Here is a 14,188-nt window from a genome sequence, read left to right as displayed (position 1 = left end):
CTTCTTCAGAGTTGACCCACTGGCCTGTACGTGATGCACATCTTTTCACACTGGAGGCCACAGCTTACGCTCTTCTGGCTTTGGTCAAGACAAAGGTGAGCACATCCCAGATATGTGTATTTTACAAGTGTGTCATCCAATGGACAACTCATAATTCATACTACACTGAGTGAAATGATTGACGACCTTTAGAAATATCTTGTGTAGTTGAATAGACCAAATTAAAACACTCTACCAATTAATTGGTCAGAGAAAATGTAGACAGTCTAGACTATGATTATTGAACAGTGCACAAAACTTGTTTTGCATGTTAAAGATGTGAGCGCATGAAGAGCGGGGTAAGACAATGTTAATAGGTTTTATGATCACAGATGATATGATGATACATGATAAATTCTTTCTTTCACCATATGCTATTACTTATTTGCCATACTATGTAATATCAAGGCTGCCACACGGAAGGAATGAACTCACAATGCACGACTCCAGGAGGCACGGGTGACGATAGTTTATTTTACACAGATAACTCACAGTAGTAGTAGTAGTTCAGAGACGCTGGGCTGGCAGCTTGGTCGGTAGTAAACTGGTTCTATACACGGGGTATCTAAAGACAAAGAAACGCTGGAACACTGTCACAGGGAACAAGCAGATCTAACACTGAGGAGGAGTGGGTATTTATACAAAGGGACCAGGGAGGCAATGAGGCACAAGTGGAATACATTAGGGCGGGGAAAGGTGATCACACAAGAGGGAGGCAGGCTGGGGTTTTTGCCTTTAATTTATACTCTTGTATAGATTTACAATGAGGGGAAAAAATATTTGATCCCCTGCTGATTTTGTATGTTTGCCCACTGACAAAGAAATTTTAATAGTAGGTTTATTTGAATAGTTAGAGACACAACAAAAAATTCAAAAAATACTGAAAAAATTGATTAGCATTATAATAATAAGAAGAATTTCATCCCCTCTCAATCAGAAAGATTTCTGGCTCCCAGGTGTCCTTTATACAGGAAACGAGCTGAGATGACCAAGACCAAAGAGCTGTCCAAGGATGTCAGGGACAAGATTGTAGACCTACAAGACCATTGCCAAGCAGCTTAGGGAGAAGGTGAACAGTTGGTGCGATTATTCGCAAATGGAAGAAACAAGAAACATGGAAGAAAGTGTCTGTCTCTCTCAGTCTGGGGTTGCATGCAAGATCTCACCTCGTGGAGTTGCAATGATCATGAGAATGGTGAGAAATCTGCAAAAAACTACATGGGAGGATCGTATCAATGATCTCAAGGCAGCTGGGACCACAGTCACAAAGAAAACAATTGGTAATGCACTACGCCATGAAGGACTGAATTCCTGCAGCGCCCAACTCTGAGGTTTGCCAGTGAATATCTGAATGATTCACAGGATTTTGGGATCAACTCAACTTGCTTTGTATGGAGGAGGAGAAATACTGCCTATGACTCCAAGAACACCATAGACCCCGTCAAACATGGAGGTGGAAACATTATACTTAAGGGGTGTTTTAAGGGGACAGCACAACTTTATCACATCAAAGGGACGATGAAGTCTTTCCCTCAGCCAGCGCATAGGAAATGGGTAGTGGATGGGTATTCCAGTATGACAATGACCCACAACACATGGCCAAGGCAACAACAAGAAGTGGCTCAAGAAGAAGCACATTAAGGTCCTGGAGTGGCCTAGCCAGTCTCTAGATCTTAATCCCATAGAAAATCGAGTTGCCAAACGTCAGCCTTGAAACCTTAATAACTTGGAGAAGATCTGCAAAGAAGAGTAGGAAAAAATCCCTCTTGAGATGTGTGCAAACCTGGTGGCTAACCACAAGAAACGTCTGACCTCTGTGATTGCCAACAAGGGTTTTGCCACCAAGTACTAATCCATGTTTTGCAGAGGGGTCGAGTACTAAAATCACTCATAAAAAGGCAAATCAATTTATAACATTTTTCACATGCGTTTTTCTGGATTTTTTTTTGTTATTCTGTCTCTCACTGTTCAAAATAACATACCATTAAAATTTTAGACTGATCATTTCTTTGTCAGTGGGTAAACAAAATTAGTATGGGATAAAATAATTTTTTTTTGTCCGTTTTATATACCTCTTATTATATCTTTTTACCTTCTTTATGTACTGTACTGATTTCTGTCCTTTTACTGCTGCAACAAATGGAAATTCCCCTCTGGCGATCAATAAAGGCTTATCGTATATTGTCAAACCCAGGCTAAAAACAAGATGATTAGTGGACAGACAATTTGGATGCACATCTCAGTAAATAATAAGCATCACATTTTCACTTTAAAAATAGTTTTTTATTTTTGAAATTTTGTGTTTGAGTGGGCCTGATGCAGCTCGATAACATTGATATATAGAAAAAATCTCAAGTCCCACAGACCCAGGTGAGCTCAGACCCTAAAGCCCCTTTTCCACTACACAGTACCAGCTCGCCTCTACTCGCCTTGTTTGGTTTTCCATTGCGGAAAAGTTGTACCTGTACCTGCTTCCAGGTACTTTTTTTCAGAGAGAGTCGTCACTATTCACTGTGTCCTCATTGCTCACGCCAGACAGAGTCCAGCAACAGCAAGTTTTAAATTTTACAGTTTTCAAACTTTATTTTATAACTAAATTCACTTAACCACAGATGTTTTGAGGTGAGAAATCAACTGTGTAGATTTTGAATATTGACAGTTTTATGAAAAGTGATGGCAGAACAAAAATATGCTTGAGCAAGTGGCAGCGGGGGAAGCCTGCGCCAACCCGAGGCTCCCGAGGCCGGCCAGCTGCCCGCTCACAGCCCTCTGGTCCCACTGTCACACAGACCGCTGCAGCAACAACGACAGAGGAAAACACAGCTGTAAGGTTTTCATACCGCTTATCTGTCTAAAACATTTTAACTTAAATGAAGAGACAGCTGTATGTGGATCGCTGGTGTGTGTGTTGCATTGAACATTAAATTACGTCGCAGTTGTGTGTGGCGTCACTATGACGACCAGCTACACTGAGGGCTACTATCTCGGGGTACTATCTGCAATGGAAAACAGAGCGCGGCCAAACCAAGTCGAGATGCGCTGGTACTGGTAATGGAAGCGCCATAATGGAACAGTTGCTGCTCCACCAAATGACCCAGCAGATTGGGCCCCAGTCTTAACAGATTTTATGAGGACGGAGGATTGTATTGAGAGCATTGCGGTGTCAGGTGTGACTGTGCAGCAGCTCTGCTTTTGCACCGTGAGTCACAGTTTGTCACTGAGCGCAAATGTAACTTGTAGAGTTTTGCAATGTCTAAATCTAAAAACTGAAGCCTTGCACCGTTTGGGACTGTGAGCTGCACTTTATCAGTGGTGCTGAAGTTAACGTCTCTGTGGATTTGTGATGAGATTTCTGCCCGTTTTCAGTTAGTTTCCACCTCCTTGTCTCATCCTAACATGCAGTCCCAAACTGTGTCTGTCAGAAGATGTCTTGAGTGAAATTTAAAAAGACAGGTCGCTTTTAGTTAGATCAATAGATTAAAATATGTTGTACTTTTTACTTTTGATTACATACATATATTTTAAAACTAAGTACTTTTTTACTTTTAATTGAGTAGGTTTATACTGGATGACACTTACTTTTACTTGAGTAACATTTTTCGTGAGGTATCTGTACTTTTACTTAAATATGAAAATTGAGTACTTCTTCCACCACTGGCTGCCTCTGCCTGAAACAATAGTCCAAAGCTTCTGTACTAACTAAAGATTCCAGTTCGTGCAGAATCAGCTAATAGGACTGCTAACTGTACTAGTAACTAACAAACTTCGTAAATCAGAAAGTCGAGGCAGAGTACCTTGAGGACATCATAGGGAAAATCCGAAAATATCTTCTCCAAAAAATATGATACAGTTTCATTACAACTGGTAAAAAAAAAAATATTTTTTCGTATAGGCTTCACCCTCTAAGGCTAGCACTAGTTGGTTTATCCCTTTTGCACATGCACAGCACCGAAGAGCTTTGTCTATGCTCATCAGTGGGACGGGCCACAACCATGGTTTCACCTTGTGTATATATGAACGTGAGACCTGGAAATTGGCTCCCATGTTTTCTTCAGGACTGCCTAAAGAGCATCTAAAGCACTAAAGAAAAGCTTTCCTCCCCATGGCATCCAAGAAGCTGCCTAAAGAGCATCTAAAACACAAAAGAAAAGCTTTCCTCACCATGGCATCCAAGAAGCCAGTGTGAGCTGAGCGAGATGACGGCGACACCATGCGGCTATGCTGTGTCTGCCAGACAGGCTTCACCCTGCCCGGGGATCTCCATCCTGAAACCTCTTCACCTCCAGGGCGAGTTGCTCATACTGCACTTGAACCCTTAACTGCGCTGCACAATGGCTGCCCTCTGCTCCAAATTCAACACATTCTCACTCCCGACTCGTCATATATTGACGCTTGGTCAATACCTCTTGGCATTGCTTGATGGGTACCCATTTAGTGATGTTTAGGGCTCTGTGGTCAAGTTAGCAATGGTTAGCAACAATAAATAATGTAATAAAAATCAGGTTAGACTTGCTAACCCTTGTGTAACTTGTTCAATTACGTAAACTATGTAACTTAGATAAAAATATTTAATGTTGACTTTTTGTCACACGGGAAACGAACACCGGTCTCCTGGTTGAAAGTCCAGTTTCTTGACTCTCCACAAGTATGCAGGAATAGTAATGGTCCAAAAAACTTACATAATATTAATAATAATAATAATATGTTGAATCAACATTCACACTAATAATTGATACAATATAATAAAATGTTAACTACAGAGATTTAAACCCTTTTCTTGATTTTCATTATTAAAGGCTTTTGATGATGCCAAACCTATTGTCAGATGGTTCAACGAACAACAGATACATGGCGGAGGCTATGGATCAACTCAAGTAGGAGTCTCTTTTTCTCTCTTTGGCGCAGTATATTTATGTATATTTATGCATTTATGTACCTACAGCACTGTGCAAAAGATTTAGGCAAGTGTGGGAAAAATGCTGTAAAGTAAGAATGTTTTTAACAATAGACATGTTCATAGATTATATTTATCAATTAACACAATGCAAAGTGAGTGAACAGAAGAAAAATCTAAATCAAATCAAAATTTTGTGTGACCCCCCTTTGCCTTCAAAACAGTCAAATCAATTCTTCTAGGTACACTTGCACATAGTTTTTGAAGGAACTTGACAGGTAGGTTGGCCCAAACATCTTGGAGAACTACCCACAGACATTCTGTGGATTTAGGCAGCCTCAGTTGCTTCTCTCTCTTCATGTAATCCCAGACAGACTCGATGATCTTGAGATCGGACTCTGTGGGGGCCATGCCATCACTTCCAGGACTCCTTGTTCTTTTTGTTCTTCTGATAGTTCTTAAAGACTTCCGCTGTATGTCTGGCATCATTGTCATGCTGCAGAATAAATCTGGCCCAATCAGATGCCTCCCTGCATGATGAATAAGTATCTTCCTGTACTCAGCATGGAGGAGACCATTCATCCCATAGAAAATCGAGTTGGACCAAATCTCTAACTACAGTATGTTCGCAACCTCAAACTTGCAAGGAACCTCCACCATGCTTCAATGTTGCCTGCAGCCACTCATTCTTGTATCGCTCTCCAGCCCTTCTGTGAACAAACTGTCTTGTGCTGCAGCCAAACATTTCAGTCCAAAGCACCTGCTCCCATTTTTCTTGCAATTCAGTGGTCTGTCCACTGACCATGGTTGCTAACACAGACCACTAGTCCTTACCACTAGAGGCGCTGAAGCTACTGGTTCGGACCAAGGTCACCACCATGAGCCACTGGTCGCAGACCATTAGCATAAGCGCCCCTAGTGCTAGCAAAGAGCATTTTAGCAAAGAGGCGAATCTGTGGTGCTTTTTTAATGGGGCTGATGCCATGGTCTGCTGTAACAACAAATACAACTGTGATGTGCTACCAAAACATTATAATATACTAATGGATGAATGTTAGATAAAAACTAAATCTTTTGCCATTTTCTTGTTTTTACAGGTAAGCTGTGTCTTCCGCAGCCCAGCTACACTCCAGGGAATTGTGCATGTCTTCTACTACTTCTGTCTATCTATCTGTGGTTCAAACATAGCTAATCTTGAATGTTAAGAGCTACAGACGAACCTAGTATTTATTTTCGTTCTTTTAATTACATAAGAAGAATAAGCTATGCAGACATCTTGAATGTTCTACACTCCCTCACCATACTGTTGTTACAAAGTAATATAAGGACTGCGGGCTGTATTAAGTAGTATCCAGTTCAGTATCAGTTGTTATCCAATACTCTAATTACACACTAACAACAAGCTATATGCTGTTCTCCCATTATACACATAAACAAAAAGCCATGTGGGGTGGAATATAAAAGGCTTTTATTCTATTGTTCACATCAAACTGTTCTTTATTTCTTAATTACTTTTTATATTTATTTGCTTTGTTTTGGAGGTATTTTTTAGTTCCTATCTAACACACAAATAATTGTAGCTGGTTAAGTGCAGTAAAGTTAACTTTAAATTGGCTCTACTAACACACATAAAACATGGCTTAACAACAAAAACATTTAACAAAAGTATACAATTTGTATCAATAATAGGTTTGTCAATATAAGCTCTTTGTTGGTAGCGACCAGTGGTCTGTGACCACCAGTCTGTGGTAGCGACCATGGTCAATGGACCACTGAACTGGTCTTTCTTCACCCCAGTTCCTGTGTTTCCATGCATACCTGAGTTCCATGGCCTTGTTTGGCCCATGTCTTCCATGACGACTACTTCTTACCAGACTTCTCTGGACAGTAGATGGTTGTACCAGAGTCCCTGTTTTCTGCCAGTTCTGAGCTTATGGCACTGCTGGACGTCTTGCGAAGGGAATTACTAAAAACATGATGTGTCTTTTATCTGTTGCAGTAAGTTTCTTTGGCTGATCACTGTGTCTATAGTCCTCAGCGCTGCCTGTTTCTTTGTGCTTCTTCAAAAGAGCTTGGACTGCACATCTGGAAACCCCTGTCTGCCTTGGAATTTCTTCTGAGATTGGCTGTTCACCCAACTATATCCCTCCTACACAGCTGTTTCTGTTTCAGTTCAAATTTGCTTTATTGGCATGAATGTTAATAGAGCAGTATTTTTCAAAACAGTTACTGATTGTGTTTCAACCTACAATTAATTGATGTGATTGGTATAATTGTTTTAAGGAGACCTATTATGCTTTTCCGTATTTTATGACTTATCTACAATGTTACAATGCTGGATGTTCACGTTAACCACGGCCAAAGCTTCAAATAACAAGGTTAAAGTATTTAAGAAATCCCTGTGAGCAAAAACCTCAGATTTCCTCCTGTTCTGAACACTCTGTTTTGAACTGCTTTTTCTACCAATGGCAACATTCTATGACATACCGAGCCACACAGGAGTCACAGAACTACAATATAGGACTGGAAAAGCAGTATAATAGGTCTCCTTTAATTATACAGCATTTCCATACCTGCACAGTAGCTACTGTATATTTTATTTTATTTAGCAAAGTTATGCTTATTTGTGTAAGTTAATCTGTGGCTTAAGCATCTGATCAGTTAAGTCTCATTTTGTCTCCCTATTTTTCTCTCCAGGCTACTATACTGGTGTACCAGGCAATAGCTGAGTACTGGACCAATGCTAAGGAACCAGAATATAATGTGAAGGTTAACATTGTGTTTCATAAAAGGAGAAATGTTGATAGGTTCAACTTCAACAGAGAGAACCACTATACCACCAGAACATCTAAGGTGAAAATACACACACACAAACACAGTGTGACCAAATACAGCCACATTAATAGCTACTAGTGGGCAGATTAATTTCAAAACAAACTGGCAGACACTCTCAAATTATTCAAATTAACGTAGGGCTATATGAAATGCAGCTGTGTGCCAGTCTAGGCATGTATTTAAGGCAGTCAGTTTATCCAATCCCTTCGGTAGTTTGTTTTTTGTGACTTGCAGGAGAGGTTAGTTGCTGTGAAGCTGGAGTTGAAGGAGGAGCTTAGCTGACGCTATTTTTTTATCCAAAGTGACTTACAATTGCTATATATGTCAGAGCCGCTGAAGTAACTAGGGGTTAAGTGTCTTGCTCAGAGATACATTGGTGGATGTGTTGGAGTGGGAAACCCAGGTTCAAGTCCCACTGCAACAAAGGAATGTGTCATATGCACATCTCCACCACGTCCATGTTTCACGCTGGCCTGGTTGAAGCAGGTCAACCGCATAGTGCACACAGCCAAGATATAGTCAAACGCTGTTCCTGGGGCACTTGTAATACTTACAAACGCTACTCAGAGAGGTTGAAAGGAGAAGTACGATTTATTCTAAAGCCTAAAACAAATCTAGAAAAATGTATGTTATGCTGTGGATTGTCCTAATGCTAACGCTACCTAACTTAACTTACTACTGAAAGTAATGTTATAACCCTACTGTCTATGCTTTTTAATGATTTTAATAGTGAATAGAGACCTACCCAGATTTACAGGAACAGTGTTAATCCTTATATCGGTGTTATTTGCCTTAATCGTCAGGTGATGCGGTGGTTCACTTTTACTCTGTGATCGGTAGGCTTTAGCTTCTATCTTTTGTTCAGTTCAGTTTTAGTCAGTTTGACAGCCTGAATACAACCTTCAATATGCACAATGCAACTCCAAAACTGTCTGCTTCTTTCTGAAATCGATTTTCCATAAATTAGACAATATTTCTCCAGGGAGTGCAGTCCGACAGTTTGTCGAACTTAGCAACAGTAACTAAGGGGGGCGTGGCTTAGCAAAGGGTCAGCTGGAGCTGTGTACACTGTCAAGTTGCAATTATACCTGCCAGATCCACAGGTTATATTTTTTGCAACCAGAACCAGACTGTTGTGCACATCAAACTTGGTGGTTATACATATACTGTCACGGGTTTGGGTTGGTGGGGTGTGTTTTGTATCTGTTTTCTGTGTTCATTCCCTGCCTTCTTTGTAGTGTGTGTGTGTGTGTGTGTGTGTGTGTGTCTGTGTTACTTTGGTCATTTGTTTATTTGTTAGGTTTCCTCAGAGTTATGGATACATATGTGTTTCTAGTCTTGTTTTACTGTCTCTGTGTTCCTTGCTTGTTGGTTTTCTCTGCAAGTCTCTTATGTCGTCTGTATTATGTTTCATTTTGTGACATAGTTCCTTGTGTGTTTCAGTTAGCTTTACTTCCTGTTTTTGTTAGTTTTTGTTTGGCAGTTAGTCTGCTCCTAGTGGCTGTGTTCAAAATAGAAGGCAATTGCTTCGCTGCCTTAATAGACTTAAGCAATAGCTCACGACAGGGGTGTTGTTCGGGCTGGCAACCCCCTTCACTGTGATATAAAAAGCGTTTATCACGGCCTGAAGTGAGCTATTGCTTTTATAAAACCAAGTGTAGCAAAAAGAAAGTAATAGAAACATTACAATTTGATTTTGATTTATTTAATCAATAGACATTTATTTATAAATAGGCTACAAAAAGTAGTTCCACCAGGCAGCTGGTATAGTGTAGGCTATGGCGGTTGCTAAGCAACATAGCTACATCAAAGGCTAGAATTATTAGAACTAACTATTTATTTATGTTTATTTGCACATTGCCTTTTATTGTGCAGCCACTAAAAAAACTGTCCAGCATTTGTAGATTCACTTTGTCAACTTGTACTTGGCTTGCATTTTTTTGAGGTGGAGATGTGTGTGCTGCAGCGAGGATATTACTCCACTTTCTCCGATCCCCAAGTTTCAGCTGCCAATAGCTCTGGAGAAAGGCTTCGCATTTGTGTCCACTAACAGCCATAATCTCTCGTTTCAAGACCTGCATCAGAGAGTTTTTGAATTGTGGTAATGCAGATGCAGTGGTTTGTGTATCTTTGCCGTGTCCCTGCTTGCTTGCATATTCTTGGCAACATTGTTGCCAGGTGATTGACGCCCATTGGCTCACGAGTGTACCTGTAAAACACCAAATGCATTTTTAGGCTAGATGATGTCTAGCCTAGATGATGATAGACCAAGATGGCGACCCAGACGGCCGCCTCTGGATTACGCTCCGTAGTGCTTTTTGTGTTTTTGTTAATTAACACTGCTCTTAAACATTGGACTTTCAACTGCTCATACTATTCCACCGCTCTTTATTGACCCTGGAACTATCCCGGAGTTATTAGTTGGAGGAGCGGCAGCTCTGTTTAGGATCCTTCAGAAACGGCGCAAAACGGGGAAAACGTGCACGCGCTGGTTAAGCTGAGACAGCGGGGATTTCGCACTGCGCTCCCTTCAATCCACCTGCCGAATGTCCACTCTCTGGCCAACAAAATGGACGAACTGCTGCTCCTCAACAGAACTAAGTTGGACTTCTGTAGATCTGCTGCCCTCTGTTTCACCAAATCTAGACAGCATATTAAGTGTCCCACCAGGGACACTAACACACTGGACCACTGCTACACAACATTAAAGGATGCCTATCACTCTGTTCCCCGTACAGCCTTGGGACTCTCTGATCACTGTGTGGTTCGTCTTCTCCCGACACACAGGCAAAAACTGAAATCTGCTAAACCTGTTAAAGACTGTGAAAAGATGAACCGACAAGTCAAAGCTGGAGTTACAGGCCTGCTTTGACTGCACTGACTGGAGTGTTTTTGAGGCTGCAGCCACTGACCTGGATGAACTAACTGACACTGTGACATCTTACATCAGTTTTTGTGAGGACATGTGTGTGCCGACTAAAACCTTCCGCACATACAACAACCAAAAACCCTGGTTCACAGCGAAACTCAGGCAGCTTCGTCAGACCAAGGAGGAGGCCTTCAGAAGTGGGGACAGAGTCTTGTACAACTAGGCCAGGAACACGCTGACTAAAGAGGTCAAAGCTGCAAAGAGGTGCTATGCTGAAAAGCTAACAGCTTTGTAGCCAACGACCCTGCGTCGTTGTGGAGAAGCCTGCGGACACTCACAAACTACAAGAGACCATCCCCCAACACTGCTGGTACTCAAGGACTGGCAGACGAGCTGAATGGTTTCTACTGTAGTTTTGAAAAGCCCAGAGTCACACCTCTCCAGAGTGTCTTGGGTCTGCATTACATCCTGCAACACCTCGACTCTCCAGGGACATATGCTAGGATCCTGTTTGTGGACTTCAGCTCGGCGTTCAACACCATCATCCCGGACATCCTCAGTACCAAACTCACCCAGCTCACTGTGCCAGCCTCCACCTGTCAGTGGATCGCAGACTTCCTGACAGTCAGTAGGTGAGGCTGGGGAACATCACATCCAGCACCTGGACTATTAGCACTGGCGCCCCCCACGGGTGTGTGCTCTCCCCACTGCTCTTCTCCCTCTACACCAACGACTGCACCTCAGGGGACCCATCTGTCAAACTCCTGAAGTTCGCTGATGACACAATGGTCATCGGCCTCATCCGGGACAGTGATGAGTCGGCCTACAGACGGGAGGTTGATCAGCTGGCTCTCTGGTGCGGTCATAACAACCTGGAGCTTAACACGCTCAAAACTGTGGAGATGACCGTGGACTACAGGAGGAGCCCCCCCACTCTGCCCCCCATCACCATACTCAACAGCCCTGTGTCTGCTGTGGAATCCTTCCGGTTTCTGGGTTCCACTATATCCCAGGACCTGAAATGGGAGCCCAACACTGACACCATCATCAAGAAGGCCCAGCAGAGGATGTACTTCCTGCGTCAGCTCAGGAAGCTCAACCTGCCTAAGGAGCTGCTGATCCAGTTCTACACAGCCATCATCCAGTCTGTCCTTTGCACGTCCATCACTGTCTGGTTTGGATCTGCCACCAAAAAGGACAGGAGCAGACTACAACGGACAGTCAGGACTGCAGAAAAAATAATCGGTGCCAACCTGCCCTCCATTCAGGACTTATACATTTCCAGAGTCAGAGTCACAACCTGTTCAAGCTCCTCCCCTCTGGTAGGCGCTACAGAGCACTGTATGCCAAAACCAACAGACACAGAAGCAGTTTCTTCCCACAAGCCATCACTCTGATGAACAGCTGATTTCTGAGTCACAGTGTCAGGAACAATTCCTGTGCAATGACCCAGTAACTCTGCCTCTTATCAGCACCTGTTTACTGGTTTCCACTTATCGTTTATTTATTCACCATTCTCTATTTCAGTGCTGTTCATACTATGTCATTGTATATACTGTATACCAATACACCTACCTCAGGTCATAGGTCTTATTTATTTTTTCCAGCATCCTTTGCACTATGCTCCATCACACTGTGTACATGTGTACATGTATGTGTACCTGTATATCATATCCACCTTCAACATGTACATAGTGAGAATAATATTTTACTCTTGCATCCTTTGCACTCTGATCACTGCACTATTTGTCAATATGTCTATATTGTTTTTTTCATAGTGTGTATATTATTGTTGTCTATTCTGTAGTTTGTCTGATTTGTATTTTATTATTATTTTATTAATGTGTTATGGTATTATTGTATAAGTAAGCACATTGTGAGCAATGTACAATCCTGAGTCAAATTCCTCGTATGTGTACACATAAAACTGATTCTGATTTTAGTCCGTTTTAATCTCTTTTGATGATGAACGATGTGGATTTTAGATTGCCCTCATTCCCCCTGCGCCCGAAGTGTAGCTGAACGTCAAACCATACTTTGTTTACTAGCCCCTCTGCAGTCTCTGGATACGGTACTTTCTTGATGGCTTTTAAGTCATCTTCTGATATTGATGTTGATTGCCCACTTGGTTTGCTTCATAGTGTTCTGTTCATTCCGGTTCTTTTCAAGTTGGTTGATCTCCTCTTTAGTTAGTTCCGTATGTCTCACAGGTGTCTTTTTTTCTGACGAAGTCTGCTCAAGCCACTCCTCCATGGTAAGGCCTCCCAGGAGGTCAAAGTTTACCTTTGGTGTTTCCCTCTCCATTAGATTCCAGCCAGACAGTAATCTAACATTACTTTGGGGTGGTGATGGTGCATAGATAAGATGCTTGCCTTTGGTGTGGGAGACCTGGGTTCGATTCTCATTTTGAGACATCCACCATCGTGTCCCTGAGCAAGGCACTTAATCCCTTGTTGCTCCAGAGGTGTGCGACCTCTGACATGTATAGCAATTGTAAGTTGCTTTGGATAAAAGCGTCAGCTAAATGTAAAAGTTGTAATATTACTTTGTTGCGGAGTGATACAGATTAGTGCAAAGGAATTCGATGTCATACCCGTTATATACGCGAGCCTTAGAAGGCATCACTCTCAGTAAAGGCATCTCTATTAACAGTGGTTTCAAACAGCCTTCTAAGGCAGCACTTACTCTTGAGTCTCTTCTGGCTGTCAGAAGAGACTAACTTAGCATCAGCTAACTAGCTATTGAAAACACATATTCTCTCGTAATTCTCTCTTTCACATTACACTCATAATGGTGTGTCTGTGTGTGTGTGTGTGTGTGTGTGTGTGTGTGTGTGTGTGTGTGTGTGTGTCCTTTTAAATCACAACAGCTCAACAGCATAAACCAGAATGTGACGGTGGTTGCCACAGGAACAGGAGAAGCAACGGTCAAAGTGAGTATAACAAGTTTTATCATTTGTTATGTTGCACATCAGGCCTTCAGATAAATAATTACGTTTTTAGAGTAGTTTTGAAGTATTGTAATTTGATATTTAATCAGTATTTCCACTATCTGAAAGCACCAATTATTGGCTGGTGTCAAAACAATAATTAAAAAATTACAAAGTAACTGTAAAGACTACAAATAATAGACAATATAGTTACACATTAACATAAACACACAAGTTTGTTTAAAACCTGAAAAAGTGTCTAATTGCTCTTGCTTGTTGCCCCATTAGAACCCATTAGCAATTATGCCGCATTCCCAGATCATAGCAATTGACCTGAAGAATACAGTGTTAGTATTACTAATAGAGATGGTGGCCAACCTATGAAAAAAAGGTTGAATCCAGATCCAAGTTGAAGTAAACTGGGATTATCCTTTAAGATAAACTTTTCTTATGTGACAGATGGTGTCGTTGTATTACGCTCTGCCTAAAGAAAAGGAAAGTGACTGTCAGAAGTTTAACCTGTCTGTGCAGCTCATCCCAGGTGAGTTCCTCTGTCTCTCTCTGAAACCAGGAGATCTCCCGTTTTACTGTAAATATCAGTGAATAGTAGAATTCCAAAAAA

General features: G+C 41.6%; 1 protein-coding gene across 1 annotated transcript; it reads left to right on the top strand.

The window, feature by feature from the left end:
* Positions 1-11: 11 nt before the first annotated feature.
* On the top strand, positions 12-14,180 carry LOC123970291 (complement C3-like). The gene is made up of 6 exons (XM_046048273.1): positions 12-95; positions 317-338; positions 4,836-4,913; positions 7,631-7,786; positions 13,507-13,569; positions 14,026-14,180. The coding sequence occupies exons 1-6, from the start codon at positions 34-36 to the stop codon at positions 14,167-14,169; spliced, it is 525 nt and encodes a 174-aa protein (XP_045904229.1). The 5' UTR covers positions 12-33; the 3' UTR covers positions 14,170-14,180.
* Positions 14,181-14,188: the final 8 nt, after the last annotated feature.

The sequence above is a fragment of the Micropterus dolomieu genome, linkage group LG04 (genome assembly GCF_021292245.1).
Source record: "Micropterus dolomieu isolate WLL.071019.BEF.003 ecotype Adirondacks linkage group LG04, ASM2129224v1, whole genome shotgun sequence".
Taxonomy (NCBI): domain Eukaryota; kingdom Metazoa; phylum Chordata; class Actinopteri; order Centrarchiformes; family Centrarchidae; genus Micropterus; species Micropterus dolomieu.
The sequence above is the reverse complement of the archived record's forward strand: the minus strand, read 5'-3'. Positions and strand labels throughout refer to the sequence as shown.